The 16,420-nt window shown below is 37.4% G+C and overlaps 1 protein-coding gene across 1 annotated transcript in view; it reads left to right on the top strand.

Moving 5' to 3' along the window:
- The window catches only part of LAMA2 (laminin subunit alpha 2), a 303,089-nt gene that overhangs the window by 238,036 nt on the left and 48,633 nt on the right, over nucleotides 1-16,420 (top strand). Inside the window, exons 43-46 of the mRNA XM_086631963.1 lie at nucleotides 6,602-6,718; nucleotides 10,162-10,344; nucleotides 13,620-13,774; nucleotides 15,391-15,534. Coding sequence (XP_086488089.1) covers nucleotides 6,602-6,718; nucleotides 10,162-10,344; nucleotides 13,620-13,774; nucleotides 15,391-15,534 — 599 coding nt within the window. The remainder of the gene's footprint in view (nucleotides 1-6,601; nucleotides 6,719-10,161; nucleotides 10,345-13,619; nucleotides 13,775-15,390; nucleotides 15,535-16,420) is intronic.

Raw genomic sequence — 16,420 nt, 5'->3', positions numbered from 1 at the left:
CACACATCTGCCTTCTAGAAAAATGTTAAACGTTACTGCTTTAATTGCTTTGTTTTTACACGTAGCAAAGAAAGCAACTTAGGTGCATACAGTGTTTGTGCCACTGATGTAGTAAAGTCTGAGAGGAGGATCAATTGACTGAGTCCTCTGTACAACTACTTTGAAGGTCTTTCATCCAAATACTGAATAATATTCTGATTAGTCTAGACAGAGTAAGTTTAAGTCGATAGCTTTGTGGTTTATTCCAGTTTACTATACTATAATCCCTTCCCTTTTATAATTTGTAATTTTGTTGTGTATATTTTGAGAAGTTTTTGTCCAGTCTCTGTAGTTTTTGAAAAATTCTTTCATAATAGATACATTATACTTTAATCTGATTTGATTGGCTGAAGTTACAGAAGGGTTCACCTGGAATTAACCACAAGGATGGGGAAAGCATAGCACTTGAAAACCTATGTGAGAAAACAGATTTAGGACTTGGAAGAAGTAACAACGAGGAGAGCAAAACAGCTATGAAATTATATTTTTTGCTTATCATAGGATCTGCAAATCGAGCTGGGTTTTCTTTTTTGTTTCATGCATCAGAACTAGAAAAATCACACAGAGTAAATATTCAAGGTTGTGATTTAAACTGCTTGTCACAGAGATGATGCCTGAAGCTTTCCTATCATGCTAGAGTAGTTAAAATACTTTTTATTAGAAACAAGACAGATTTTTTTATTGTAGAGCTCAATCTTTCAGATTTTAACATACAAAATTTTCGTTGTCTTCTGAGAGATGTGTTATGGAAAGCATACAGCACTAAGCATGAGATCCATACAACTTAGAGTCATCTCTTGGCTATTACTACACTTTCATTTAGTTTTGGCAGCTCTAGGATTTCCAAGTGCAGAACTAGTTAACAAGTAAACATAATGTTTAATAAGGTCATAAAGCATAATGTTTCACAAGGTCGTTAATTACACTTCACTGTCATATACTGTTTGAAAGTTAAAAATGTTTTTTTCTTGTAGCTGCTCTGAGAAAAAAAAATGTGTCTACAGTTACTAGTAAATTTCAGAAGTATATTTAGGGTGTTCTTTATTGCAACTCTTTACTGCCAGATTCGGTACAGATTTAGGGCTGGAGGGGCATGTTTCAGTAAATATGTTACAGAAAATCACAAAACTACAAGAGGAGGCCAGCGTGCAATTCAAGTAGCATGGCTGAGCTAGAACAAACATGGCTGCCGCTAACAGCATCCCTTTCTGGAATGCAGATGGCTGCAGTTTTCCATGGCTGGTGTCTAGGAAATGCCAAAATGGCAGCGCCCTGCCGCGGCGTTCCCTTGAGCAGACTGGACGGCAGAGTGGAGTCCGTAGCTTTGTGTGCTCCCCAGGCAGTTATAACAGAGTCATCATCTGCTCCTTAGAGCACAGTGCCCTGTTTTCAAGGACAAAATAAAACGGAGTCTGCACTTGGGTGTATGTCAATTCCATGTGCCCACAAGAATGTCCAGTTTAACCCTGAGAAAAGATGTATTACAACCTCACTAAAACATTACTTCAGAGGTTTTTGAAAAAAAGCATGTTATTCTCTCATTTTACCCCAGTAAGAATTTAAGTTGATAACAGCTTCATAATTCAGAAGCAAAGGTCTAAGTGGTCTAAAGATTCATAAAGCAATCCTAATGCAAGCAGTGCTTAAAATGCACATATTACATCTTTGTCTGTGTTCTTGCCCCATACTGAAGGGCAAGATGGAGCTTTCTCGATGCTCTCTGATGCGTCTTAGATTTAAAGTGCTTCATGCAGACAAACATTCTGAACTTTTCACAGTACACCTTATTGCAGCTGATAAAACATAGCCGTGCTCCACAGCGTGACCCACAGAGATCAGTTAACCTTGCACCCAGAATGCAGATGCATAAGAATAAAATGCATTGACAGATTTCTTTTTTTCCCCACCCCTCTTTTGCTCCAAGGGGGTGACGTTATTAGTGTTATAACTAAGGGAGCATAATCCCTTCTGGATGTCTTGGTGTTTCCAGGATAGAAAGTGAGAGTTGAGCGTGAAAGCAATAGAACAATATTTTCTTACAATTCTTACAAAGCCCCCCTGTTCAGAGCCTTGACTGAAAGTGCGGAATAGAAAGATGATGGGCACTTTATAAAGATCTGGTAGACAGAAGTAATCATTAGTTTAAAATTTCTCTGTCTGCACTGCAGGTAGTACATTAGTTGAGTGGCTTACAGATCTTCATTACTTTAACTAATACAGACTCCAGAAACTCAGGCTGGGCTGCGATGGAGGTGGGAGTGTTTTCTTGCTACATTATGACATTCCCCTGATTTCTGGCCAATTACCCTAGTTATAAAACGGCTGTTAATCACGGAAATGTTTTATATTACCACCAAAAACTGCTGAAACAGTCCTTACAAAGCAAAGCTTCTGACAGAAGCTATTAAAATGGAGATTTAGTCATTTGTCTCTCTGTGGGGCTAGGAGTTAGAAGGAATAACCCTGGTGGGAGAAGCAGAATCTGTATGTAGTGCTCGGGCTAAGAAGGAGTTTTGAAATTTTGGCTACAAATGAGTGAATGCTGCTGCCTGCCAGCTTCATTCTCTCTGTGCCTTGAGGGATTTTCAGTTTGCCAGGAGCAATTTTTCTTCCTTATAATTTTGAATTTACTGTTTTAAAAATATATTTGCCCCAGTGTAGATTTAAGACTATATACAGACTTTGTCAAAACTGATGAATGACAAGTGAAAATAAGATGTATAAACTCCTCTTCAGCTAGAGACTGCTGTCAGGTGGCTACTGAAATTTAGCTCATGTCATTTCTTTTGCTTAAGAATTGACAACTTGAGGGGGACTCGTCTTGTCTGACATGTGAATATTTTTAACTGAAACATTTTCCAGCTGTTAGGCACGGCTATATCCCTTGTTTGTGTATCCTCCTCTGCTTTGTATTTTTGCTGACCTAGCATATTGCATTCAGCAAATTATTGCATTAGTTTGCTGACCAACATAATATTCACACAAAAACTGCAGACAGTGCTTAAAGTAGTCTTTTTAAAATGTTAACCATCATTAGCTGCATTTCTCTAGTTATATCTCTTTCCCCTGTTTGTTCCTAATGCCAGTTTCTAAGTCTTACTTGTTTTAGAAGAAAAAAATTTAGCTTGTGACCCATCTTCCTCTTTATAGGATGAGAGTGTGGGGAGCAAGAATGCCGTTTGGAAAAAGCAAAACAGATAAAAGAAAGAGATGTGTGTAACTGCCAGTTCATTTGTCAGTATCCAATCAAGCTGCATATGTTCCTTGATAGATTTCTACCTTTATTCTGGTTCTAGGGGATATGCATTGGGTAGCATAGCCCTATGATATCTTCTTGGACAGTTTCACATGGAAAACTGCATTTGGTCATACTATCAGAAGACATCCGTTTCCACTAGTGTTGCAATGGTGGTACGTTATCAGTAATTAACTAGTGCCATATATGTATGTGATCTGCAGACACTTGTAAATACTTGTCTCTTGTAAAAATAAATTGCTGCATAATGAACTGTAATAAGAACTGAGTTCTTAAATGAATTCTTAATGAAACGTGTAAGTGCTGGGATTTTTTGTTTGTTTGTTTGACTTATTTCAGTTTATTCATTTAGAGAAAAAAGGGATAATGCTTTATTCTTTAATGCTGTGTTCAACCATGGAAGTGTAAACAAAAACTGAGAATCTTTGTTCACGTTAACCAAGCCAGAAAACCTGAAGGCCCATACCTGCAAAGTCCTTCAGGATCCTGCTTGCTCTTTAGGGTTTAGATTCAGTGAAGCATGAGTAGTTTTGTTGATTTGAACAATAAACAGTGCATTGATTGGCATCTTGTGCCATCTCTGTGCAGAGCTAATCAAGTGGAAACAGGACTGAGAGAAATTTCTCAGGATACTCCTCAGCCTACACTTTTTAATGTGGATTGACAGTGCCTAACATCTTTCAGTGCAGACCCGCGAGCCTCTCCCCAGTCAGATAAGCTATGTAGTTTGGAAAAACTGAAATTGTCCTGCCTGTATTTTGTCTACCCTCTATGATTAACTGGAAGATCTCAGACCTTCAAATCATAACTCCAGCATTTTTCAGAAATGCTAGTAATTAAAGGATGGGGAAAAGCTGAAGTAAACTCATTCAGTTCATGATTCATACACAAAATTATTGCAGTGTTTAGTGAAGAGGCCATCTGGATTACAGGATGGGAAGTTACTTCAAAATCTAACTTCATGTGAATATCACTGTACAAAATGAACAATTTTCTTGAAAAGCTTACACAGACCTTAGTATCTCCTCACATCTCTTCGTAAGAGCCTCCCTCAGGGCACTTATTTATGGCTTTATTATTGTAATGTTTTGGAAAATGCCGTTAAAATGTATTTGAGGAATTAAAAGAAAAAATATTAAACAGGTAGAGTCTCAGTATTCAATTTTAGGAGTTCTAGGGAAACTTCCCTTATTAAAATCCATAAAAATCAGTTTGCTGCTATGGTTACAGAGCTGAAAACAGAAGTCTGGAAACATGATTCTTCAGAAGTCTAACCGGGGGATAATTAGCATAATGTTGGATCTGGCAGAGTAAAGAGGAGAAAAAGAGATAATTTAAGACTATGAAACAAAGTTAGTACACCACCACCAGAAATTAATCAAATATCTCAGAAATATTAACGCACTTTATAAACACTAACGTTCCAAAAGGCACCAGAGACACCAAGGAAATATCAGGCAGACCATAATTTCAGAATTAAATGAGGGAAATTAAAACAGTTTTGTTGGTATTACTGCTTAACAAGAAATTAACTCAAATGCAGTCTCAGATCATTTAAGACCATAATCTCATGAGTTCGTCCTAGTTTAACAACATCACATTACCAGTAGCCTCATTCGTCAGTGGAGACAAAACCTACCATTAAAAAATCAAGGTGTTTTTCAGGAGAAGGGTGATCTTATAATTTATACTATTTTTCCCAACTTTATTCTAGCATTAACTGTGCATCTTACAGTTTACACAAATGTCCCGTCTATTCAGTGTTGCTATAGTCTTGAGAAGTTTAGTTAATGATTTCTTGTACGTAATACACATTTTGTTTGATTTTTCTCATTACAGATTGCTTCTTGCACATCTAGTTTTAAGAAGTCTTACATTTTAGAATTTGTGGAATGTGAACCACAATCCTTCATTTTAATCCATTATTTGTTTATTCTCTCACAAAAGGGTTACAGCCCTGATGCTGTTGGAGATGCTGGAGTACCAGTGATCATCTAAATATTGTCCCTTAATAAAAAGAAATGCTTTTTAGTTTTGACAAGTATGTGACTATAATTCAATGAGAAACCTAATCTCCAGTGTGTTTTCCTATCCCAGTATCTACTTGGATAAATATCCAAAAACTAGATGTTTATTTTCAATAACCTGTCACCTATGTGAAGGTCACAGTCATTGTATCCTGAACTCCATTTCTACAAATTATTCTCCTCTTCCTGCTATCAAGCACAGTGGTGTTGAATTAGTTTCCAAATAGGGCATGCATGTAAGGTAAGAAGTTACCAGCTGTCTGTTCTAAAGAGTTCCATATTGATATGAAGAACTAATGAAAATGCCCCCTAAGATAGTAGTTTAAGCATTAACTGGCATTTTCTGTGCCAAACTTTACTTCTAAATTTTGAAATTATATCTGCTTAAATAGCCATAAAGCTTAGCTGGAATCTCACTTTTGAGAGTTGAAAAAATTACTGCTATGCTGGATACTGTTTGAAAAAAAACTCCATAATTTTTATTTAAAGCAACTGCTGAAGAGTAGGAACTTACCTGTAAAGGATAACATGACTTTCATCTGTAATGTACCGCATATGACACACCTGTGCCTTTGATTTGAACTAGTTCTTCAGTTTGAACAAATTCTTAGCTTTGAGTTTTATTCACTAGGTGGGCTTTTTCCCCAAAAAATTAGTGTGTTTATTTCATAATAACCTGTTGTTAGTGCAGAGTCCTCATATTGATGATTAGTGCTAGGGTCATCCCATGTGTTTTCCTCAGATATTATGTCAACATTGGTTATCTTTCAGAAAATCCAAGAGAACTGGGCTCTGGCCGGTCTAATTGCAGCAGTAAGCTGACCTGATCGATCTTGCCTCTTTCACACTATGTTCAACTCATTCATCCCAGTCAACTGCCTTAAGAAAATTTCAGTAGTAACTTAACTTAGGAATCAAAGCTATGACTGAACATCCCACTTGTTGAATCTATCAGTGGGTGATTGTGTGCATTGGCATAAATTATACCATCTGTGATTGTCATTTTTTCTTTCCTCTGTACACCTTAGGAAAAACCTCAATAAATACGTAACAGTGTAAGGAACTCAAGCATTTAGATACCATGGAGGTAGGGAACTTATTTAAAAAAAGAGGTGATTATCAATGAACCCTAAAACCAGTTTTACTGGGCTTCTTTATTTACACAATGTATTATCTTAATGAAAATGGCTTGCTCAATTTTACGCATTTTAAATTATGTGCAAAGAAAGGATAGTGGAAACAAAGAGTTAAGGCTTCTATACTATGTGCTTTTTTATAGAAAATGGGGATAACCTGGACAGCATGCAGAACAGGCTGAAAGATGCTGATGAGAAGAATTCCATTCTCCTGAGAGCTCTGAATGAAACCTTTGGAAAGCTGTCAGCCATTCCTAACGGTAAGCTGGAAAAGTGCTCCAGCACTTGACTCATCCCTGCTCTTTTGTTTCGTTTTCCATCACTTAACATCTGCCTGATTAAGCTTTGCCTGTGTCCACACTGTGTCCACTTTGACCATTGGCTGCTTGTAATAAGACAAAGATGAGCAATGGGAGAGAGAACCGAACTGAAAACAGATACTTGGTATCAGTTTGTATTTTGGCACGACAAGAGGTACAATGCTACTGCAGTCTGCAAAAGGTTTCAGGGAGGAAAGAATTATGATATCAGGAATTATGATGCAATCTGAGACAAGTAATCCTTTTTATAAACGTGCAAAGTCTTTTTATGAAACTGTTGTTTAATGAACCATTATAATTTAAACAGTATAATTTAACCCAAGAAGAATAAAGACTTACTGACTTTACAGAAAAAGCAGGTTGAAATTTGCTGTGTCTTGTCTTATCTTTCTACCACACTCATTGATTTATGCTGCAGGATCGTTTCCAGTCACTATTTGGTGTTGTATATCTTTTTTAGACTGTAAATTGCTTGGAACTGGAGCAGGCTTGCCTCAATAAACTCTGAAGTGCTATGCACATTCATAATTCTATATAGCCAAAAAAGATTTTTAAAAAATTTGTGATACTTATTAAAATCCCAGAGTCTTGGGATGTTAGCTACTTTGTGTTGTGATAGCAAGAGACAGGGAACTAGAATATAGTTTGATTATAGTGGACAGTGATAAACTGAATGTTTGTTTTAAAAATAAAAGATTTTTTATCAATGTAATTTGCTATGGTTTTTCTCTCCAAGGAGCACTTTATAAACTGAAGATATGCCTTAAGAAAAAACTCTACAGAAAATCTATATTCTGTCTGATTTGCGATGGTCTGGAAGGTTCGGACTGCAAGTAAAAACTTGGCATGAAAAGAAATTTAGTATTCATTTTGCACACTTTTGTGGGTCTAAGATGCCAGATAACTGAAAAGTTTTGGTTTAGAATTAGTGATCCTTGAAATCAGACATTCACAAAAAATTGTTCTAATATGTCATGCTCATCTTATGCCACTTCCTGGGTTTTGGCCACAGGGATTGACATGACTGTTTCTCTTCTTGTGCACAGATTGATGTCTCAGTCAAACAAAATGGACCTCTAAGGCCAGTTGACCTTAGGACACAGAATACTAAATATGAAACAAGTAAAAGAAATATGAAATATGCAACCATTAGCAATGTAATAAGCTCTTGTCAGATTAAACTTACAGGGTGCTTGCTCTTGGGACAAGGACGCCCATATAAACAAGTGGATGTGTATTAAGAATGAAATTCAGAGCAAATAAATAGCATGGATACGAAAAAGCAGTAAATTACTTGTCCAACAGGGAAATAACCAATGACAATGTGGGAGGAAATAACCCTGTCATATACCTTGCTCTTCAAGGATTCAAAAAGCAAAGAGCAGCTTAAACTAATAATTCTTGTGTCTATGCTATACTAATAGCCAAATGAAAGCAGAAAGATTCAAAATGGGATAAACGAGTAGATCACCTTAGGACAAGGACCCACACGTGCAGGGACAGGCATAATTGAAAGTGTGGCTGAAAATAAATATCATCTGTGTGACCAATAGAGGAAAGTTACACAGTAAATCCAACTCACTCTGCCAGAAAGGTGCATGACCTCTAGTAATGGCCTCAAAAAGAGATACTTAGATATGATGAAAAAAGGAAGTGATAAAAGACAATCAGACCTCTCTGTTCTTTCACTTGTCAGTGCTGCTGCTGATGATAGTTTATTAAATGTTCAGTTGTATTTTCAAGGTGCTGTTGTGTTTTGGGAGCTTTTCAGAGCTAAAGCTTAAGAAATAGGAGTGGAGTTTGTTTACTCAAGAAAGTAAAAAGAGTCATGTAACTCTCTAGTGTGCAGGACAAACCCAGCAATTCTGTATGGCCTTATGAAGCATCATGTGCTCCCTGGGCCACAGGCTTGATTGCATCAGATGTTCCACAGAAGGGTAAGGACCTACCTAGGAGACCATTTGGAAACCTACACTGTTGATCCCTTGAAATGGAGAAAATATCCCTGTCTCCCATGTCTTCACACAGTCATAGAATCAGGAATGTGCAATCTACTTCAAGCAAATGTTGGTATAAACTCTTATCAACTCTCTTACTCAGAAAGGGAAAGAAAACACAACCTTCTGTGCTTTCCCCACTACTGCAATGCAGTCTGTTAACTTCATGGACTACCATAGGAAGCCTGTCAGTATGACAAGTGGCACTATCTCTAAAAGGTTGTTTCAGAGGTGTCAAAGCTTCTGAGCTGCACTCTCCAATTCTTATCTGACTGAGGGACATGAGGATACCTTGGAGAACACAAGGGGAAAGCAACTCCAAGTACAGTTTTACAGGAAGCAGGTGGCAAAGCAGGTTCCTGTGGGTCCCACAACTCCACTGTGTTGTGTTGCTAGAGTGGGAGTTTGCATGGGTTCCCTTGCAAGCTGGAGTGTCCACCACAATATGTTCTACTTGCTCATTTCCTCTCATCTGCAAGAATTCAGAAAATTTGGCAGCTCCCTAACCCAGCACAACCTGTGCAGCTGGCTCATCATGTGATGTAATCCCAGCATGGCATGGCAATCCCAGACTCGAATGTTTTCACCCCAAAGATAGAACATTCATTTCCATTTTGCAGGTGGAGAGGTGGGGCAGCATTAGACTAATTGTTTTGCTCAAAGTCACCAAGGATGCCTATAGACGTATGTGATTAATTCAGTCAATGAACCCTTGGTCTCTTGATTCACAAGATTATTTGTCACAGATTCAGCTGAAACACATGGGGTTAGATTTCTGTACTCTGTACATCAGAACATTGAAAGTCCTATTTCTATTAGAAGTATCAAGTATTATGTCTGACACTTGATCAGTGTAGAACAGTGTTGAACAGTGTAGAACACTGGAACAGGTTGCCCAGAGAGGTAGTGGATGCTCCATCCCTGGAGACGTTCAAGGCCAGGTTGGACGAGGCCCTGAGCAACCTGATCTAGTTGGAGATATCCCTGTTCCTTGCAGGGGGGTTGGACTAGATGACCTTTGAAGGTCCCTTCCAGCCCTAACCATTCTATGATTCTATGATCAGAGGTTAACCAGTGAGTCAACAGCAACAACAAAATTGCACAAAAATTTACTGAATAAAAATTATTTGTCACTTACAGACAAAGGGAGCTGGAGCATTTTCTCTTCTTCAAGTGCATTTAATGTCTCAAAAAAGACATAAAAGGCCAGATTTTGCAATCTACACTTACAATTAGTAATATCTTACTACGTGTGAAGTAGGAGCTCTCAAAGAACTACACAACACAATTTAAGATGGTAGAGATTGATCCAACTTTATTCTTAAGATGCTTGAAGGAAAATTCTGTACTCTAGGCAATCATTTCATTATCCTTTTCTACCTACAGATACAGCTATAAAGGTACAGGCAGCCAAAGACAAAGCAAGACAAGCCAATGATACTGCAAATGACGTCCTGGCCCAGATTAAAGACCTCAACCAGAATCTCCTGGGCTTGAGAAACAACTACAGTAAACTTGCAGACGATGTGGCAAAAACAAATGCTGCTGTGAAGGATCCTATCAAGAACAGTAAGATCTTTTTTGGGTTGATTGCTGGTGGTTTTTTTTCAGTTTGTGGTTGGTTTTAATTTCACATCTCAAAATGAAACAGAGGCACTGCAGAATTTCACTCACAAACGGCATTACTACAGTGTGCTGGGATAAAAGTACCAGCATTCTTCCAGTACCTCAAGGGGGCCTACAGGAAAGATGGGGAGAGGCTGTTCAGGAGGGCCAGTTATGATAGGACAAGGGGTAATGGTTTTAAAATAGAGGGAGGTAGGTTCAGGTTGGATATTAGGAAAAAATTTTTTACTATGAGAGTGGTAGAACACTGGAACAGGTTGCCCAGAGAGGTGGTGGATGCTCCATCCCTGGAGACGTTCAAGGCCAGGTTGGACAAGGCCCTGAGCAACCTGATCTAGTTGGAGATATCCCTGTTCCTTGCAGGGGGGTTGGACTAGATGACCTTTGAAGGTCCCTTCCAGCCCTAACCATTCTATGATTCTATGATTCTATGAAAAGGAATCTCAATCACTTCTGTTTTCTGAACTTTATATATCAAAAGAATTTTTTACCTTAAGAACTGCTGCTAGTAGTTGGGAAAAAAGCTGATGTCAAGAGGTTGAACATGTAGTGGATAGATTTGTTTCGCAGACTACTTTTTAAAGTATTTAGGAGGTGAATAATCAAAGATTCTTATTAGCAATTTGCCCCTTGATTCAAGCAAAATTCCACACACTAACCTTGTCATCAGTCAGTCAGATAATCAGCTCTGGGAGAAATGCACGACTTCTTTTCATATACATTACTATTTTTGGTAGAACACTTAAGAAGAAAGAGAAAAAGAAGGTTCTGGGAATGGTTTTTTATATCTTTAAGTTGAAGGAGAACAGATTTAGATTAGATCTTAGGAAGAAATTCTTCAGTATGAGGGTGGTGAGACTTTGGAATAGATTGTCCAGAGAGGTTGTGGATGCCCCCTCCCTGGAGGTGTTCAAGGCCAGGTCGGATGGAGCCTTGAGTAGCCTGGTCTAGTTGAGAGGCGTCCCTGCCCGTGACAGAGAGGTTGGATTAGATGATCTCTAAGGTCCCTTCCAGCCTATGCCATTCTATGATCTTTTTTTTTTTTGACAGTGAATTTGGTTATGAAATGTGACAATTGCTTTAGCATTTTCACTGTGGTTATGATGGATAAAATTGAATTCTAAATTACAACACATTTTATGGTAGATTACTAGAACGTATTTTATAGGAGTACACAGCCAGGACTGACCACAAAACCAGCATGTCTTTTCAAAATTACCAAAGGACTAATTTCTTCACTAACCTGGGCTCCCCAGATTGTCATCAGCTTGATGAAGCTGGTCTCCTAAAAACATCCAATTTAGGACACTGTCATTCTCATTCTATGGACAAATATCCTTTTCAAATTGTCACTTGTGAAAGAAGTTAATCACGATGGCTGTTTGCCACTGCCTGCCTGTTACAAGTTCGTGATCCCTCATCAAGCGAGGTACACGTGTGAGCCCCAGGTATAATCTCCATGGGGCAGACTGATCCACACTAGTTCAGACGATATAAAATGTAGTTATTGATTGAAATAGTGGGGTTAGATTACAGTGGGTTATGGAGCAAGCAGATCTGTGATTCTATGACATCTGGCAGGGTAGTGATGAGCAACTGAGAAGTGGCCTGAAAGCAGTAATTTCTTGGCACTGCTGGACCTAGACTAGGCCATCTGTCCCAGCTCAAGTATTGTAATCCTGTGTGTATGTTAGCATTTTAGTTAGCGTTTAGAAGCAAATCTCTTGATTGTCCTCACTCACCCTTATTTGGTTCACACTGAGGACTGGTCTTAACACTTGCAAGCTCTTTCCTGTCAGATAAAACTTAACGGAAAGATGTTCTCTAGAAGTACGCTTTTACCGCTCTCCAACTGCTAATGGATACTCAGATTACAGAATGAGATTAAAGTAAATGCAGAATAAACCACTCCAAATGTATATAGTGAGTGTGTTGACATGACTACATGCTAAAGTAGACACAGCCTCTCTTGTATGTCAAAATTCAGGCTCTGAATTCTCATTATACAGATATGCGATATACAAAAGGTAGTAATTTTTTTCTAGACTAATCCCGTCCCTTAATTTACTTTAAATTTGTGTTTAGATCTTCAAAACATTTTCTCATGTCATCTTGTTTTTTCTCTTTTCTTTGTCTCCATATCTTGCCTACAGAAATCAGTACGTACATTTCCTTTCTTGCTGCTTTTATTGTGCCTTTTCCAGTAATGATTCACTGCTTACCACCAAAGCTTCTGCATGGTGCTCTATTTTTCACATTCATTGAATAGTTAAATAGTTACTTTTTGAAGGCTCTGAGATAAAGTGACTCGGTAACTAGTTTTACTTACGTGAAACCTTAAACATCTTGAAGGTTTAGCATCAGTGTCTGGGTGACTAATCAAAAACTACATATCCAGACTTTCATGTTTTATCTAATCGTTTTTATTATCATCATCATCATTCAATATACATTCTTCTGGTAAATGCAGGTTTGTCTCTTTCAGTGTTGTCCACACAAACCCATACCCTCATGCTAACCAAGTGTTGCACTTCTTAAATTTGCTGATGAATTGCCAAGGAGAGGGCATTGTTCGCTGGTTGTATGCCGAGAGTCAAAATACTCATCTGAAACTTGAAGAAAAAGAGAGAAAAAATATCCTTGTGAAATTATTAAATTCACCTGAAAAAAAGAAAATATTTGCAGTTTACTGCCATTGCTTTTTAATCTCCTTTCAGTACACATACAGAATTTTAAACTTGTGACCAGAATAAAGCCTTTTTCTAGTTGTGGCCTTTATAGTTAATTCAAGAATTAATTTCAAGTTAATTCTAACCCTGTTTCAGAAATTGCTAATGGAGACTAACCAGTTTTCGTTAATCTAGCATTTTTCTTCAAAATTAGAGTTTAAAAATAATAATAAATATTTCATTCATGAGTGTATTTTGCTACAGGAAATGTTTTCCATTAGTATCATCCTGACCTGAAGAATAGTTACTGCTTCAAAATCCTGCTTTAACACCTGTGTTTGCTACTATTGCTACTTTAACTTGATCCTAAATATTCTTAAATTACCTTATTCTGTTCAGGTAACTTCCTGGTCTGTGTGTACCTCATAGTAGCATATACACTCGCCTGAGTATTGTGTATGCAGAAATTTGCTGGATTTTATTATTGCAGTGTGTAATTACTCTCTGACACTGTTCTCTAAAACTCTTGACTTGTTCTTTCTTATGAAGTTGCTGATGCAGATTCCAGTATTAAAACCCTAGAAAAGGAAGCAGATCGCCTGCTAGATAAAATCAAGCCAATCAAAGAACTTCAGGATAATTTAGGGAAAAACATTTCTCAGATAAAAGAGCTGATAAACCAAGCTCGGAAGCAAGCCAATTCGGTAAGCCCTTTTTCTCAGTAAGATGACCTTTCGAGTATTGAAGGAATTTTATCTTCTACTTTTCTATTTCTTTTCCACAGTCAATCCTTTCTAATTGTAAACATCGGTGAGGAGAGCAAATAACAGAGTATAATTTCTTGGATAAATAGAGAATATTCTGATGATTTTCACTCTGTGTCTTGTTTCTTCATTTAAAACATGCCCATGTTAAATGGATAATATCTCTAGGAATGAAACTGGAAAGGTGATTAAGAAGTATTGTGGGTGATAGTACAGCAGAAGGTTCACATCGTCATTGATTTTTTGTGAAAACAAGAATGTATTTTTTTGCCTCAGCACTGATATTAAGCCCCTGATTTCACTTCACAGAACGTATATTACCTGAGAATGACGTCATCTCAAACTCACTGAAATTGCTGACTGTGTTTGCTTTCCCCATGTTAACTTTCTGTGTCCAGTAGCAGTTCTGAGAACTCAAGCTTGAGTTAAGAATATGTTTCTAGTCCATTTAATGAGTTTGGAGTCCATCTCCCTGACCCAGTAATACTTGGAACTCGATGATCAGCTGGTTAATACTAAGGTTATTCAGCTCGTGACCTAATGTAACAAAGGAAAAAAATTCTTGAAGATGGTACTTAAGAAAACTGGAAATTTTTCAGTTTCAACCGTCCTGAAAAACAGTTGAAAAAAAAAATATCTACAGAGTAATAGGATCCTGGGAAAGAAGGGTATTCCAAATGCTCAGTGAAATTTGCCCACAATAGAAAGACAGGCTACAGTGGTGATGTGGTTTTGTTACATTCCTCTTCTGTCTGAAGGCTTTGCAGTACTTACTGCTCAGCATTTCTGAGATAGGGAAATTATGAGTTTGGTCATATAATGGATCTCCTTTTGACAAAGTTTGCCCTAAGCATAAGGTGATACCATTATGTACATCTCCTCTAATATGTAAACTTGTCTAGCTGGAGTTGAAATACAACTGTACTGTCGTTGTGTCTATGCTGGCATGATGAAAACAAACAGTATCCCATTTTTATCTGTGCTCAGGGCCTGAGGAAACTAACACAAAAATGCATATGTCATTCAGCTGTGAAAATGAAACTTAAGTTAACTGACTCCGTTATGGACTATGTAAAAGAAGTAATAGACACATCTGTTGGTTTAAAAATAATTGTTAAAAGGTGTCCTAAATTGGCATAATCAAAGATACTACAAGGAAAAAATGGATCATCCTGTGCACCTGATAGCAATGTTCTGTGCTCCCTTCAGGAGTGCTGCTTATTTTCCTGCTGCACATTCTACCTATGGACTATTTCTACTGCTAGAATTCCACTACTGCTTGCATTAAGCCAGTATGTATTTTTAACCCATACAGTTCATCCTTTCAAATCTATATGCCAGAAGGAGTTGTGTTTCCTTTCAATAAACAATCCCAGAATGAAAATTCCATTTCTACCTCCTGTGCATATCCAAGCAACTCCCTGGTACATGTAAGATGGAAATGGGAAGGAAGAAAAAAAAAGTATAATATTCTTATAATTATTTGGAAGCATCTAAAGTTTTTTCTGGAAAAATAAGTGATAAACTGAATTCTTTCTGCTATGCTTTTTTTAAAGATCAAAGTGTCCGTGTCCTCCGGAGGCAATTGTATTCGCACATACAGACCGGAAATAAAGAAGGGAACGTACAACACCATCATTCTCAATGTGAAGACTGTAGTTGCTGACAATCTGCTTTTTTATCTTGGAAGTGCCAAATTTGTAAGTCTGTCTCCTGCTTTTCATGTCAGGGTTGCTCAATCAAATCGGACTACTGACAAATGCAGAAGATGAGAAAGGAATTTTTTGTTTTGTTTTTTTTCCCTCTTAGAGGCTTCAGAGCAGTAGTAGAGGGCTTAAGATAATCTAGACGTTTACTATGTATTACGAGGTATTAATGTAGGGACTTCTAAAATATGACCAGCAAATATTTTTTTTATATTTTTTTATTTTAACTAAGTATGATATTGAAGACTTGTACAAGGACTATGTTAAAGCTTTAAAATTCATAGTGCAACCAGGGTAATTTTTGGGTTGGTTGTGAATTTCCCCTTGGGAATGAAGTAGCTAATTATCTTGCATCTGTCAAAGCTCCTATTTATTGTAATTTTAACTTGACTGCAATTCCAAGCATAATAATGACGAATGATTCCATTTCCCATGAGCCCTATAGCAGACAGACTTCTAGAATAATCAATAAGTCGTCTTTAAATGGTAAAGGTATTCTATTTCTAACATTTTGAACTATGTATTTTATTTACCTAATACAAAATGAAGAGACTAGATGGCATCATGTATTAGCCTAGAATCCTGACATCTTTCTGCCATCCAATGGATGTTTTACAAACAACATTACTTTGAGTTAAATCCTCTTGATGGCTACAAAATCAACATTTCTGTAAGTCTAGCAGCCATTTGCTGCATATCCCTGACAGAAGTTATTTGCCATCTTTGGCTTAAGATTCCTTGCTTTAGACAATGAAAGCAGGAAAAAGAGAATCTCATTTTGGATCACTGTGAGAATTAATGTTCATACTCTACTGTCTATATATGGATTTCCAATGCCACATTAGACCTTCTGAAATGTGAAGAGTTCTGGAAAACTTCC

This window comes from Tauraco erythrolophus, chromosome 2 (assembly GCF_009769465.1).
Source record: "Tauraco erythrolophus isolate bTauEry1 chromosome 2, bTauEry1.pri, whole genome shotgun sequence".
Lineage (NCBI taxonomy): Eukaryota > Metazoa > Chordata > Aves > Musophagiformes > Musophagidae > Tauraco > Tauraco erythrolophus.
This window is presented reverse-complemented; position numbering and strand designations above follow the sequence as displayed.